This window comes from Chenopodium album, chromosome 7, assembly GCF_948465745.1.
Source record: "Chenopodium album chromosome 7, dcCheAlbu1.1, whole genome shotgun sequence".
Taxonomy (NCBI): Eukaryota; Viridiplantae; Streptophyta; class Magnoliopsida; order Caryophyllales; family Amaranthaceae; genus Chenopodium; species Chenopodium album.
Genome location: NC_137840.1, coordinates 51,362,490 through 51,375,667, shown reverse-complemented (window position 1 = coordinate 51,375,667; position 13,178 = coordinate 51,362,490). Strand labels below are relative to the sequence as shown.

The 13,178-nt window shown below is 33.8% G+C and overlaps 2 protein-coding genes across 2 annotated transcripts; both read left to right on the top strand.

Moving 5' to 3' along the window:
- The first annotated feature begins 1,159 nt into the window (after positions 1–1,159).
- Positions 1,160–4,526, top strand: LOC145640289 (uncharacterized). The gene is made up of 3 exons (XM_081691588.1): positions 1,160–1,221; positions 1,702–4,066; positions 4,223–4,526. Exons 2-3 carry the CDS (start codon positions 1,704–1,706, stop codon positions 4,524–4,526), a joined length of 2,667 nt encoding a protein of 888 aa, XP_081547714.1. The 5' UTR covers positions 1,160–1,221; positions 1,702–1,703.
- Positions 4,527–6,362: 1,836 nt separating this feature from the next.
- Positions 6,363–10,252, top strand: LOC145637896 (uncharacterized). Its single transcript, XM_081688900.1, has 6 exons — positions 6,363–6,548; positions 8,869–9,109; positions 9,232–9,302; positions 9,527–9,550; positions 9,742–9,846; positions 9,947–10,252. Exons 3-6 carry the CDS (start codon positions 9,294–9,296, stop codon positions 10,241–10,243), a joined length of 435 nt encoding a protein of 144 aa, XP_081545026.1. The 5' UTR covers positions 6,363–6,548; positions 8,869–9,109; positions 9,232–9,293; the 3' UTR covers positions 10,244–10,252.
- The last annotated feature ends 2,926 nt before the right edge of the window (positions 10,253–13,178 follow it).

Genomic DNA, 13,178 nt, shown 5'->3' with positions numbered 1-13,178 from the left:
AGATAAATTACCACTCTGTTTATCATATGACAAGGTTTACATTTTTGTTGATATTCTTTAATTTAACCTGATCATCATCCAATTCTCCCAAAATATGTTTCAGTTTCAGAGCTAAGTTTGTAGCTCATGAATAGGCAGTTGAATATGAACTGTTATAATTATTTGTGATAAAAAAAAATGAGTTTGTAAAACAAATTAGTCTTCTAGTTTTCTGTTTTTAAATCCTTAAATGTACATTGTCTTTGTTTAACTTTTTTGAAATCCTTAATTTTAACCTGGATACTTGTTCTTATATTTTTGAAATCCATGGATGTGAATAAGTGATGTTCATGATAGGCAAAGATAGTGATTAATATTAATTTGGACAATATTTGATGGCTTGACTATTTTGGTTGACATTCATATTGCTATCTTAGACTTGCTTATGAAGATGACTGAGATTGTGTTTTGGTTTTCAATGCTCATGTCATCATGTGAGATGGAGTACCTATGTAGTACAGTAACATACATATATGAGACACTCTGACTTGATATGTTATTGAGAAGTGATTCATTGAGGGATAACTTTACAATATGTAAGAGCTACTGTTTTTATTGTGAAAAGGTGACTGTTTATATAGTCAGAGGGTTACTTGCTTGCTGGTGCCTCGCTTACAAAGTGGTTGATTCGTACTTATCGAGTTGTTCACTTGGTATCTATGTGTTATTATTCAAGGAAAGAGTTTCATACTGTTTTTTAATTGAGTTTCTTGGCTGGTTGCTGTGTTAGTGATTATTAAATGAGTATAACTTGATGAATTTGGTCACCTTATATTTTCTTATCATTTCCTTGCATATTTTTTTTCTTTTTCGTAAGACATATTGACATTCTTAATCACTCATGATATTGCTGAGCTCATTTATGTTAAACTTTCGTGAGAGTTATCTAAGATCAGGGACTGAGACTGTGACTCTGTGAGAGTAACCATCTTATCAGTTGTGTGGGGGGCAGAGAACGGAGCCACCCAAATTTGCTTTTTATAATGTTCTTTTTTTCAATAATCTCACAGATTATGTTTAGATAGGGGTTAGGTATGGACTATAATGCATTTACACTTGTTTCTTTACATCCTTCAAAATGTAAAAGCTTACTAACACTACCTTTTCTGTTTTTACAACCTTGTTCAACATCTGGATTCGCACAGATTGTATGCTCTTACTGTACTTTTGCGGCAAGAGAAGGTACACTCTACCTTAGATATTAGCCCAAAGTAGAATACATTTTTGAAGATGTTGGCTTGATTAGTGTATGTCATATACTTAATTTCAATTGTGTAGGCTTGATTAGATTTCCCTAATTGGATGTTTCATGTACACTATCTTCTACTTGCTTGAAAAACATGTGCCTACTGCTTTGGAGTCATATATTGTAGATTTTCAGTGGTTTGTTGAATGAGAAATTCATCGAATTTGTATAACTTTTTATTTGTTGTTGCATATTACATTCTAATTTTCTTCTTTCACCCCTCAACAAGTTTGTAGGCTTGAATTACTTACATTATTTTTAAGTGGATAAACTTCTTGATATAATAAGTTTGATGGATGTCTATTTACTTAGTGAAAGTGATGTCCCTATTATATATTGGTTTAAGGATCCTTGTAACATGATTTTTTTTAATGTCATTGTTTTTAATTAGCAATTAATTATAAACTTCTTTGTAGAAATGGATACTAGTTGGATTGATTTACCAAGAGGTGATCCTGGATATTTTAAAGGTTGCATGAACTTCTTGAAACTTGCTAAAGAGACTCTTTTACCAAATACATGGGAAACTAAATGCCCATGTAATAAGTGCAAGTTAAATAAAACGAATTCTGTAGAAGAAGTTGGAGGCCATATTTTATTTTATGGTTTTTATAAAAACTATAAAAATTGGATATTTCATTGTAAAGATGAAGGGAGTAAGACCTATGATCTAAGTGATGATCAAGTAAATGCAGTAGGTCGAGATGATATGGACGGGTTACTAAGAGCAGCTTTTAGAGTTAATACACGACAAACCGACAAAACTCAAGATCCATCATTTAATGAACAAAGTATTGAAGATGACAATTCATATGACATGGATGAGGGCTTTACCATTTATCGCGAGGTAGATGATGAGTATCAATCAACTTTCTCAAATGAAGAACAGGCAAAGTATAAAAATCTCATGGAAGCTTCTGAAAAAGGCCTGTACGAGGGGTGTACTACTTTTTCGAAACTTTCATTTCTATTGCATTTGTTTCACCTAAAGTGTATGTTCCATTGGTCTGCAGAGTCATTTAATAAATTACTTGAACTTCTAATTGACGCATTTCCCATTATTAAGGAGTTTCCATCGTCCTATTATGAAGGCATGAAGATAATAAATGATTTAGGGTTAGGATATGAGAAAACCCATGCATGTCCAAATAATTGCATGTTATATTGGGGCGAATTCGCAAATAAAAGTGAGTGTCATATATGCCATACATCAAGGTGGAAAAATGTGAAAGGAAAGGAGGGTGATGTAAATGAAAAAGGAAAAGAAGCATGTAAGAAAGGCGAGGCAGCTAAAGTAATGCGGTACTTTCCCCTTATCCCTAGATTAAAGAGGCTTTACATGTCATCTAAAACTGCAGAGGACATGAGATGGCACTTTGATCGTAAGGATGATAAGATTCTACGACACCGTGCCGATGGCGAGTCCTGGAAAAAATTTGATGAAAAATATACAGAGTTTGCCGCTGATCCTCGCAGTGTTAGATTAGGCCTAGCGAGTGATGGTTTTAATCCATATCGTCTTATGAACACAAATTATAGTACATGGCCGGTGGTCCTCATTCCTTATAATTTACCACCATGGCTTTGTATGAAACCATCATCCTTTATTCTTTCTATAATTATTCCTGGTAAATTTGGTCTCGGTATGGATATTGATGTGTACTTGCAACCACTAATCCATGAATTGAAATTATTGTGGGAAGGTGTTGATGCTTTTGATTCTTATAGTGGAAGCAACTTCAAACTGCGAGCATCCCTACACTCTACTATTAATGACTTTCCGGCTTATGCTATGCTGTCAGGTTGGAGTACGAAAGGCTACAAAGCTTGTCCTTCTTGCACTCATTCTACTTATTCAGATAGATTTGGTGGCAAAATTATCTACACTGGGTATCGAAAATGGTTGCCTATTGATCGCCCATATCGTTCACAAGCTAATTTGTTTGATGGGAAAGAAGAATATGGTATTGCTCCGATTCGTACCAGCGGGACCGAAGTTTTGAAGCAACAAGAAGGGGTAAAGTATGTATATGGGAAGACAAAAAAAGTTCCTAAAAAAAGAGGGAAAAGAGTTGTCAATGAACTTGATGATGATTGCGATCCCGATGGTGATCATATTCTTTGGAAAAATAAAAGTACATTTTTTCAATTAGAGTATTGGGAGCATAATCCTCTTAGACATAATTTAGATGTTATGCACATTGAAAAGAATGTGTCCGATATTTTATTAGGAACTCTTTTAGATATGGATAATAGTAGGGATGATGAGAGTGGCAGAGAAGCCCTAAAGAATTTGAATATAAAACCTCATCTATGGATCAACCCTCAAGGTTACATCCCGCCGGCTGCATACACCATGTCTAACGAGGAGAAAGAACGAGTTTTGAAAATCTTGAAAAAGATGAAAGTTCCTGATGGATATGGATCTAATTTGCAAAGATGTGTGAATCTAAATCAACGGAAACTTATTAATATGAAAAGTCACGACCATCATATTCTCATGCAAGATATCCTCCCGGTTGCTTTAAGGGCGTCGAATGCAACAAGAGTTATTGACTTGCTTGAGGAGTTGTCTGACTTTTTTAAAAAGATATGTTCAACTGCTATAAATACAAGAGAATTAGATACCATTCAATCAAAGCTCGTGTTGACTCTTTGCAAGTTTGAAAAAGAATTTTTACCAACATTTTTTACAATCATGGTTCATCTACTAATTCATTTAGTGGAAGAGGTCAGACTAGGCGGACCGGTTCATTATAGATGGATGTATCCTGTTGAAAGGTACTTATTATTATTATTATTATTATTATTATTATTATTATTATTATTATTATTATTATTATTATTATTATTATTATTATTTGTATTATTTATTTTTATATAATAATTTTTCCTATTCTTTCACATTCACATACAAAATCGTTACTATAATTCAAGGTACTTGGCCTTTTTGAAATCTCATGTAAGCAATAAAGCGCAACCGGAAGGATCTATAGCGGAAGGTTACCTTTTGTGGGAGACAATTGCATTTTGTTCGAGATATTTAGAAAGTGTTGAGACTATGTTCAATAGACCTAGAAGGAATGAGGATGGTGTATCAAACATTGACAACTATTTGTATAGCTCTGGTGGTCGTGTTGTTGGAAAGAAAGAAAATGTCCGTTTGGATGATGGAAGTTTAAAGCAAGCTCATCGCTATGTTTTACTTCATTATGATGAACTAACCCTGGTGCTCAAGTAAGTAGCATTATGTGTTTAGTTAAAGCGTCCAATACATACTTGTTACTAACATAAAATTTACAATCTCGATAGTGAGTTCCTAAAACTAAAGAGGCAAGAGAATGACGTTGGAGGAAGTCAAGCTGATGAATCTATTGAAAATCAGTGGATAATTGATGAATTTGCAGATTGGTTGCAAAGCCAGGTCATATGCTTTTACATTTAGGGTCTTTTTATTTTCATATTATACAACTTTCTAATTCTAACTTTATTATTCTCGAATTATAGGTCCATAATTTAGATGATAGCATGGTAGATGGAAAGTTAAGAAAAGCCTTAGCCGGTGGCTTGAGTAACCGCGGGAAAAGGATGAAAAGTGTTATTATCAATGGTTGCAAATTTGATATTGTGGATCGTGAGCGATTTCGAGTAACTCAAAATTCAGGAATCATGGTGGAAGTAGAGGGTCACGAATATTATGGAAAACTCAAAGAAATTTTGGAATTAGATTATTATGGTTCTTATAAGGTTGTATTGTTTCGTTGTGATTGGGTCGATATCCGTAGGGGTATCAAAACAAATCCGAATGGAAGTGTTCGTATCAATTTCTCAAAGTTGATGCACACTGGTCGATTTTTGCGTGATGATCCATTTGTTTTCTCATCTCAAGCAAAACAAGTTTTTTATATTGAGGATGAGATACAAAAAGGGTGGTGTCATGTTGTGAAAACTAAGCCTAGGGACTTGTTTGATATACCTGAATAATTTGTTTACAACTTTTATAATTTATTATAGATTTGAGTTCATAAATTTGGATGGGTGTGTATTTTTATATTTCATTTAGTTATTCTAATTCATCAAAGTTTGTATTTTGTTAACTTAATTTCTGTTTTTATGGTACTACGTAGTATTATCGTGTTGGTTTCTTATTGGTCGAATAAGAACTTAAATCAGAGCTAAAATACAGAATTTAATTCAGATCTGAAGACCAGAACTGAATTCAGAGCCGAAATCAGAACTGAAATCCAGAACTGAATTCAAATCTGAATTTCAGAACTGAATTCAGAAGTGAATGCAGAGCTGATCTTTAGAACTGAAAATCAGTTCTGGAATTCAGTTCCGAATTGCAGCTCTGAACATCAGAACTTGTGTGTGTGTGATTATAGTTCAGAGCTTGTGTGTGTGTGTGAGTCATCAGATTTTGTCTTTTTGATCAAATTTATTTCTTGTTATTTCAAATATGATGCATTGATTTTTGTTGTTCTTATTTTGTATTTGAGTCTAGATGTTTAGTTTAGATGTACATATAGTGTATTGTTTTTATATCAGTTTTGTCTTAATATATTGTCTTTACTTTCCACTGATATTGTGATGTATAGTTTGTATTTAAGTTTATGTCTTGTCTTTATATCAGTTTTGACTTACTAATGTAGCTTGTCTTATGGTTTTATCAGGTAAAAGATGACTTATCGAAGCAAGAGAGCAAGGGAAATACTTGCTGCCACAGCTAAGTCAAATGCTACTGAAGTTGTTTCACAACCCACCAAAAAACAAGCTACTAAGTCACCACAGACTGAGGTACTTAAGGATGACAAATGGGGACCTTTTTCTCCACCCAATACCACTACAAAATCTGACCAACAACCACCTAATAGTTTGGGATCCATTTGGAAAAACCCTCCTGGTTCAACATCGAGTTCAGTCAAAGAGGCAACTACATCAGGTTATCATAATAAATACCCAACAAAAGTCCCACCTAATATCCCACCTAATATTCCACAATCAAGTAGACCAAACTCATCATTGAACTCCCTTTCTACTTCTCATAAACCTCCCGAGCAAGCTGTGAGATGAGGAATTCAGAACCTTGAGACCGGTGCTGTTAAAACTTCAGCAACAGCTCCACAGAATAATCAAGATCGACAAAACAGTGGGAAAGAATCAGAGAAGATCCCGAAACAATCTAAGTCTTTACGACCAAAAGCACTTCTGGATTGGCCTGTAGACATAGATTTTGACGACAAGGAGGAGGTTCTAACCATAGGTAAATATTTTTATTAAAGTTGTCTGCTGCTTTTGTTGTTGTGGTGTGTTTCTGCCATGTTGCTGCTGCTTGTTGTTGTTGGGGGGGGGGGGGTTGTGAAATTCTGAACTAAAGAAATTCTGAACCTTTAATTGTATTTTTCTTGTATTTATGATTTGATATTTAGGTTCCTAATTACAGTTGGTAGTCTTGTATTGTTGCTGCAGCTAAGTAGGACCATTAGAACTAGATAGTAATACCATTTGAAAGTGTTGAGATTTGAGATTTAAATAAATAAATAAATAAATAAGTAGCTTGATTTGAGATTTTAAAAAAAAAAAATTAAATTTGATACTCCGTGACAAAAATTGAAAAACTAACCTAGTTATTAAAAATTCACAGTACTCGTAATTATTAAAATGTATACATAGAATCAAGTTTTTAAATCGATCAGTGAAGTTTGGAAAAGATTTGGACCAATTTTATTGATGTGGTCCTAAAACTCCTATTATAATCAACATGATCTTGGGTCTTGTTTTCAAAAACTTTGGTCTTTGATTTTGGTATGGAACCTACCCTTTCTATTTTTTTAAAGATCGTTCAATTGCCATTTTCGACTATTACAATAACAAAAATATGTTTTAAGCCATTAAAATCTTCATTTGAACGAAGGATATTTATTGAAATAAGGTGGATAATAACCTACTGAATTCAGACCTGATTTTTTGGGAGTTTGAATTCAAAACTAAATTAAGAACTGAATCAAGAACTGAATTCAGAACTGAATTCAGAACTGAATTCAGAATTGAATTCCCTGCTGCTTGCTGTTTGCTGCTTGCTCCCCTGATTTGCTCCCCTACTGCTTGCTGTACTGCTCCCCTACTGCTTGTTGTATTGCTCCCCTGTTGCCTGCTGTCTTGACATGTTATCTTCCATCTTTTGCTGCTATATTTGAGTCTAAAACCATGATATAAAGCATGATGGACAGGATAAACAACTTAGAGAAAAGTAATCTATTGTAGAACTTAAAGTAGAAACTCAAAATATTAATCAATACTCGTTAACCCGTAGAGTTCAGTTCATAAAAGGTAGTAAGCTATAATTTTAGATATGCCTTTGCAGACCAAGCTTTAATATAATTCTCTGCTTTGGTGCTTGTCAATAAAAAATAAAAAAAAAAAGCTATAATTTTAGATACCTAAAGCTTACAGGATCACCTGAGTGAGATGATAGCATGGATTAGTTTTCCTCTGATTTGAGGCTATGATTTAAAGTAGGAACGTGCTGTGACTAACATAAAGGAAGAACTGCAAGAAATAATGCAATATAGCTACATAGGGTAATGATAATGATAACTTGTCATAGTGGCTCCCCATTTTTGGGTTAGAGGCTACAATTTAGGGAAATAGTTCAATTCTATATGAATGGGCCGGGGATGCTTAATTACGGATAATTATTCAGTGATATAAAGGCGGAAGGGTGTTTCATAATGGGAGTGTTGCCAATATAGGCATATAGCTGAGAAAACTAGTGACTACGAAGTAGCTTGCTTTGTTGTTCATACAACAAGGTTTCAGCAAATTTATTCTTTGTTTTTGTATCTCTTTCAGTCACACTTACACTTGGTAATGCTTTTCAATTCTGTGCCTTTCAAACGAAAAAAAAAGTTTGACAGAATGAACACAGTTACAGTGTTTATGATGTAATAGTTCCAAATGACAGGCAGCAGCTAGCAATGTTATAAACTTCACTACACCAAACAAATATATACACAAAAAAAAAAAAACTAGAAAATGGAGTAACAAGCACAAGGGTAGCTTTAGGCTACTAATCTTTCTGGTTTAGAAACTGAAAAACAGAATACAGTTTCAGTGAGGTACTATGATCTTATTATTCGCATGAAGACCTAAGACCACACTCAGTTATCATAACTTCATGAGGAACAAAGCAATCTTTCTGAAGAAAACATGCACAAAAACTCTAAACTCCACTAACCAGATTCTATACCCTTTTTTTTTAAAAAACCTCATTGGAACTTCTGATTTATATGGCATTTCACCTTGCTTTCAGAGATGTGGTCAATTTCTGTGATTCAATAATATATCTTTATAAGTTTTGTTTTATTGTTTGCTTTAAGGTGCAAAAGTTATTTTAAGATGTTTGTAAGGGTTGCCTTACAAATTACTAGCTCTGAAATTTCCAGAATGTTCAATAGTCTTTTTCTATTTGGTTTGAGGTATAACTGATAATATTACTATTACTTGCTGCTTGCCACTTAATTTGTTTGCTAATCAACTTAAACTGATTATTTCTTTTAACTTAATTTTGTTATTTTATTTAGATGCCAAGGGTAATACTACATTAGTAAGTGGTATTATTCTGCCAATTGATGTATGGAGTAATAACGGCATCCAGTACTATGTCGAATTCAATGATTTATGCCAGCCAATTAGGAAGGGTGGACATATTTTGGTTAAATTCATTAGTATGATTGCAAAGATGGAGTCACATTGTCCAGTTGGGGAAAAAGATTGGAAAGCAATCGACAAGCATTTAAAGGGAAAATAATTAAAGACATAAGAGTAAGTATAATCATCCCTGAGACATCCCCTTGTCATTGCCTGAACACACATACTTAGCCGGTCTCTTACTTCTAATAGATTACTTACTGATTTATATTTTTAACTAATTATTTTTACTGAAGGACCGTTTTGTGATTCCTCCTGGTGTGGAATATGACAACCAAGCTCTCAAGCGTGCCAATAAATGTTGGAGGCAGTTCAAATACTCTCTGAAACTGCTTTATTACAAGCCACTAGAGAAGAAATTGGATGATATTTGTAATAATGTGCCACATGGAATTACCAGTAGTAACTGGGTTAAGTTGGTAAAATATTGGGATTCTGATTACGGGAAAGTAAGGACAATATTCACCTTATTGTTTACTCTATTAAACGTTATTTAATCTCTAACTAAAAAATCTGAAAATGTGATTGCAGACTATGTCAGAATGCGGTAAAAAGGCACGAGCTTCTCTAAATCAGATTCATACATCTGGCTCTAAAAGTTTTGCAAACCAACAAGCTGATTATGTATGGAATATATATATGTCATTTTATATTTACTTAGGATGTTAGTAAGAGCAAAGCCAAGTTATATGCGTTATATACTATTGTACACATATTTAATGCTTGTTTTGTCTTATTATTTATAGGAAGATGAACATGGACAAAAAATGAGCTTGTTAGTGCTGTGGATTAAAACCCATACGGGTAAAGACGGAAAATTTCTTTCTGACACAGTCACTCAAGATTTTGTGGTATGGTTTTGTGACAGATTTCTCGTATCATTTTGTGTAGATTTTGTGGTGTGATTTTGTGTTATTTGTGGTCTTACATTACTCCTAAATGTTGGTATAGGATGATGTTAAAGCTAAGGTTGAAGAGTTGAGGATGGTGCACCCTAAGATGTCTGAACAAGAGCTCGAAGATGAAGCATTTCAGCAAACTATGTATGGCGCTGAGATTCCCGATCGTCCGGTGGGTTACGGAGTAGGGGTTAAAAAGGGGGACATTTTCGGAGTACGTGGTGTGTTAAGGAAGGAAGGCTATGGAAAAGTTCAAAAGAGGACTATTGTGATGGATAGTGTTAAAGAAGAAGTGAATGCTTTGCACAAAAAAAAAATGATACACTATCTCAAGAAAATGAAAAGCTAAAAGACGAGGCCGGACACAACAATCTTCTTCTTAAAGCGCTTGTTGGACAATTTTCTCAGATTGTAGGTGCAGTTCGTCAAGGGAATGCATCTCCGGGTCTTCTAAACAAAGCATCCGAATTCTTAGGAAAGGCATCACATCAGGTAACAAAGTCACATTCTCTTCATAACTGAAATCAGAGCTGAAATCTAGAATTGAATCAAGAACTGAATTCAGAACTGAATCTCCGAAACTGAATTCAGACCTGATTTTTTAGGAGTTTGAATTCAGAACTAAATTGAGAACTGAATCAAGAACTGAATCCAAAATTGAATTCAGAACTGAATTCAGAATTGAATCCCCTGATGCTTGCTGCTTGCTGCTTGCTCCCCTGATTTGCTCCCATGCTGCTTGCTGTACTGCTCCCCTGCTGCTTGTTGTACTGCTCCCCTGCTCCCCTGCTGCTTGTTGTCTTGACATGTTATCTTCCATCTTTTTCTGCTATATTTGAGCCTAAAACCATGATATAAAGCATGATGGACAGGATAAACAACTTAGAGAAAAGTAATCTATTGTAGAACTTAAAGTAGAAACTCAAAATATTAATCAATACTCGTTAACCCGTAGAGTTCAGTTCATAAAAGGTAGTAAGCTATAATTTTAGATATGCCTTTGCAGACCAAGCTTTAATATAATTCTCTGCTTTGGTGCTTGTCAATAAAAAAAAAAAAAAAAAAAGCTATAATTTTAGATACCTAAAGCTTACAGGATCACCTGAGTGAGATGATAGCATGGATTAGTTTTCCTCTGATTTGAGGCTATGATTTAAAGTAGGAACCTTCTGTGACTAACATAAAGGAAGAACTGCAAGAAATAATGCAATGGGGGTGCTTAATTACGGCTAATTATTAAGTGATTTAAAGGGGGAAGGGTGTTTCATAATGGGAGTGTTAGTTGATTAATGATTCAATTTTGTATAATGAAATTTGTTGAATCGGTAATGAAAGATTAAAATAGACTTATTAGGAAGTTGCTGTAATTATCAACTATAGAATATTGAAGAGTTATGACGATACATGGACATCAAACTGATCTGACAATTTTGAAATGATATAATCATTTTTATCTTTTGCAACGAGACGCCATTTACTTATTGTGAACCTCTTCCCTGTAGCGCCTGCACATGTTGTAATTTTCCTCTGAAATCTTACACAACACCCACCTGCACAATAAGTGCCTAACAAAAGACGCGCACAAGGCATAGGCTATTGATAGTAGATGATTTTTGTTTTATAGTTCAATGATGTTACTAATTGCTCTTATGCTAGGTTCTCTATCAGCTGTTTAATGGTCTTTTTCAACTTCATTTGCTGTAAAGATTGTGTGTGTGTGTGTGTGTGTGCACGCGCGCGTGTTGCAATGGATGTATAATCAATTAGTTTGGAAATGCTTTAAATGCAAAATGATACTACACTCTTGGCAAGGTTCAGTTTTGAATTCATCATAAAACTATTCCCATTATTAGACAAACTCTCTTAAGCTTTCTAATGGACAGCAAGAAAGCTTAAAAATTTATAGGCCTACTTTACAAATTTATATATGTGCATTGTACATAATTAATTGCCTAGATTAAAGTATAATGTCCGTGTTATTGTCTCAAATCGATTATGAAGCTTGAGCCTATATTGTGTAATGTACTAATTTATAATTTGTATTTTTTTTTTTTTTGAAGATTGGAAAAGGCAATGTAGGTACAACAAGAGAATAGGCCGGGACACTTGAGCATCAAAACAAGTGACTATATTGTCTATAAGGCCATCATCTATGTATTTTGGTTTTTAGTCTTATATTAGTGATGTATTTATTTAGGGACAAGCTACTATAATATGCGACGCTTTTTTTTTTCTTGATTATGTTTTTAATTGTGTTGATGTTTTCTTTTTATAAATTTGGTAATTAACTACGTACTCTTATTATTGTTGATTAATAATTGTTTTTTTTTTTTTTAAATCTAGTTATTTACAATATTTGTTTATTTTAATTTTTATGTTATTAATATAATTTATGATAAATTTTAATAACTATAATATATGTATGATGATGGTATATAATTTAATAAAAGGAAACAAAAAAGCTTAAAAAAAATTCTAGACGCTTTTTAATGTCTACATATTTGCACATTTTCAAATTTCAAAGAGTTTCCCGCCATACCATAGGCTGACACGAATAAACGCAAGACAACAAAAAGCGTCGCTAAATTTGATTATGTGGACAGGAAAAAGCGTCGCTAAAAAAAACTACACATTTGGGATAATGCGCGAAATACGTAATTTTCGACGCTTCGTATATTATTTTGGACACTAAAAGGCGTCGAGAATCTCGACGCTTTTTTGTGTCCTTGAAAAATTTTCGACTCACGGATTTTCGACGCATTTTTGCAGCGTCGAGAAATAATTTTTCGAAGCTTTTTAGCGTCGAAAAAAGGCCTAAAAGCGTAAAGAAAACACGTTTTTTGTAGTAGTGAGAGTTAATGGTGGTGTTGACTTTTAGAGTCGGGAGAGATAGGAATCGAGCTGAGTGTGACTGGTTGCATGGAGGCTCCAGGTGGTGGGGATCAATCGATCAAAGAGGTAATAGTGCTTTTGTAAGCCCTAAAATGGAAAAACTTTTTTATTTTCTCATTTTGAACCTTTACATAAATTAAGAAAGGGAAAGATTTAGGTGATGGAATCAAATGCAGGGGAAAAATGTAGGATTGTATTTTATCTTACTTTGTAAACTAAAACTTATAAATTTTTGTATTAGTTATTTTTTCTATTGTTTCAAATCTTAAATAAGGGCCTAATTTTTTAAAGTCGCTAGCACTGTAAAAATGGTTTGACAGTTCGGGTTCGATTCGGTTTGAAATCGGTTCGGTATTAAATCGGGTTGGTTTGAAATCGGTTTAAGTGTCTCG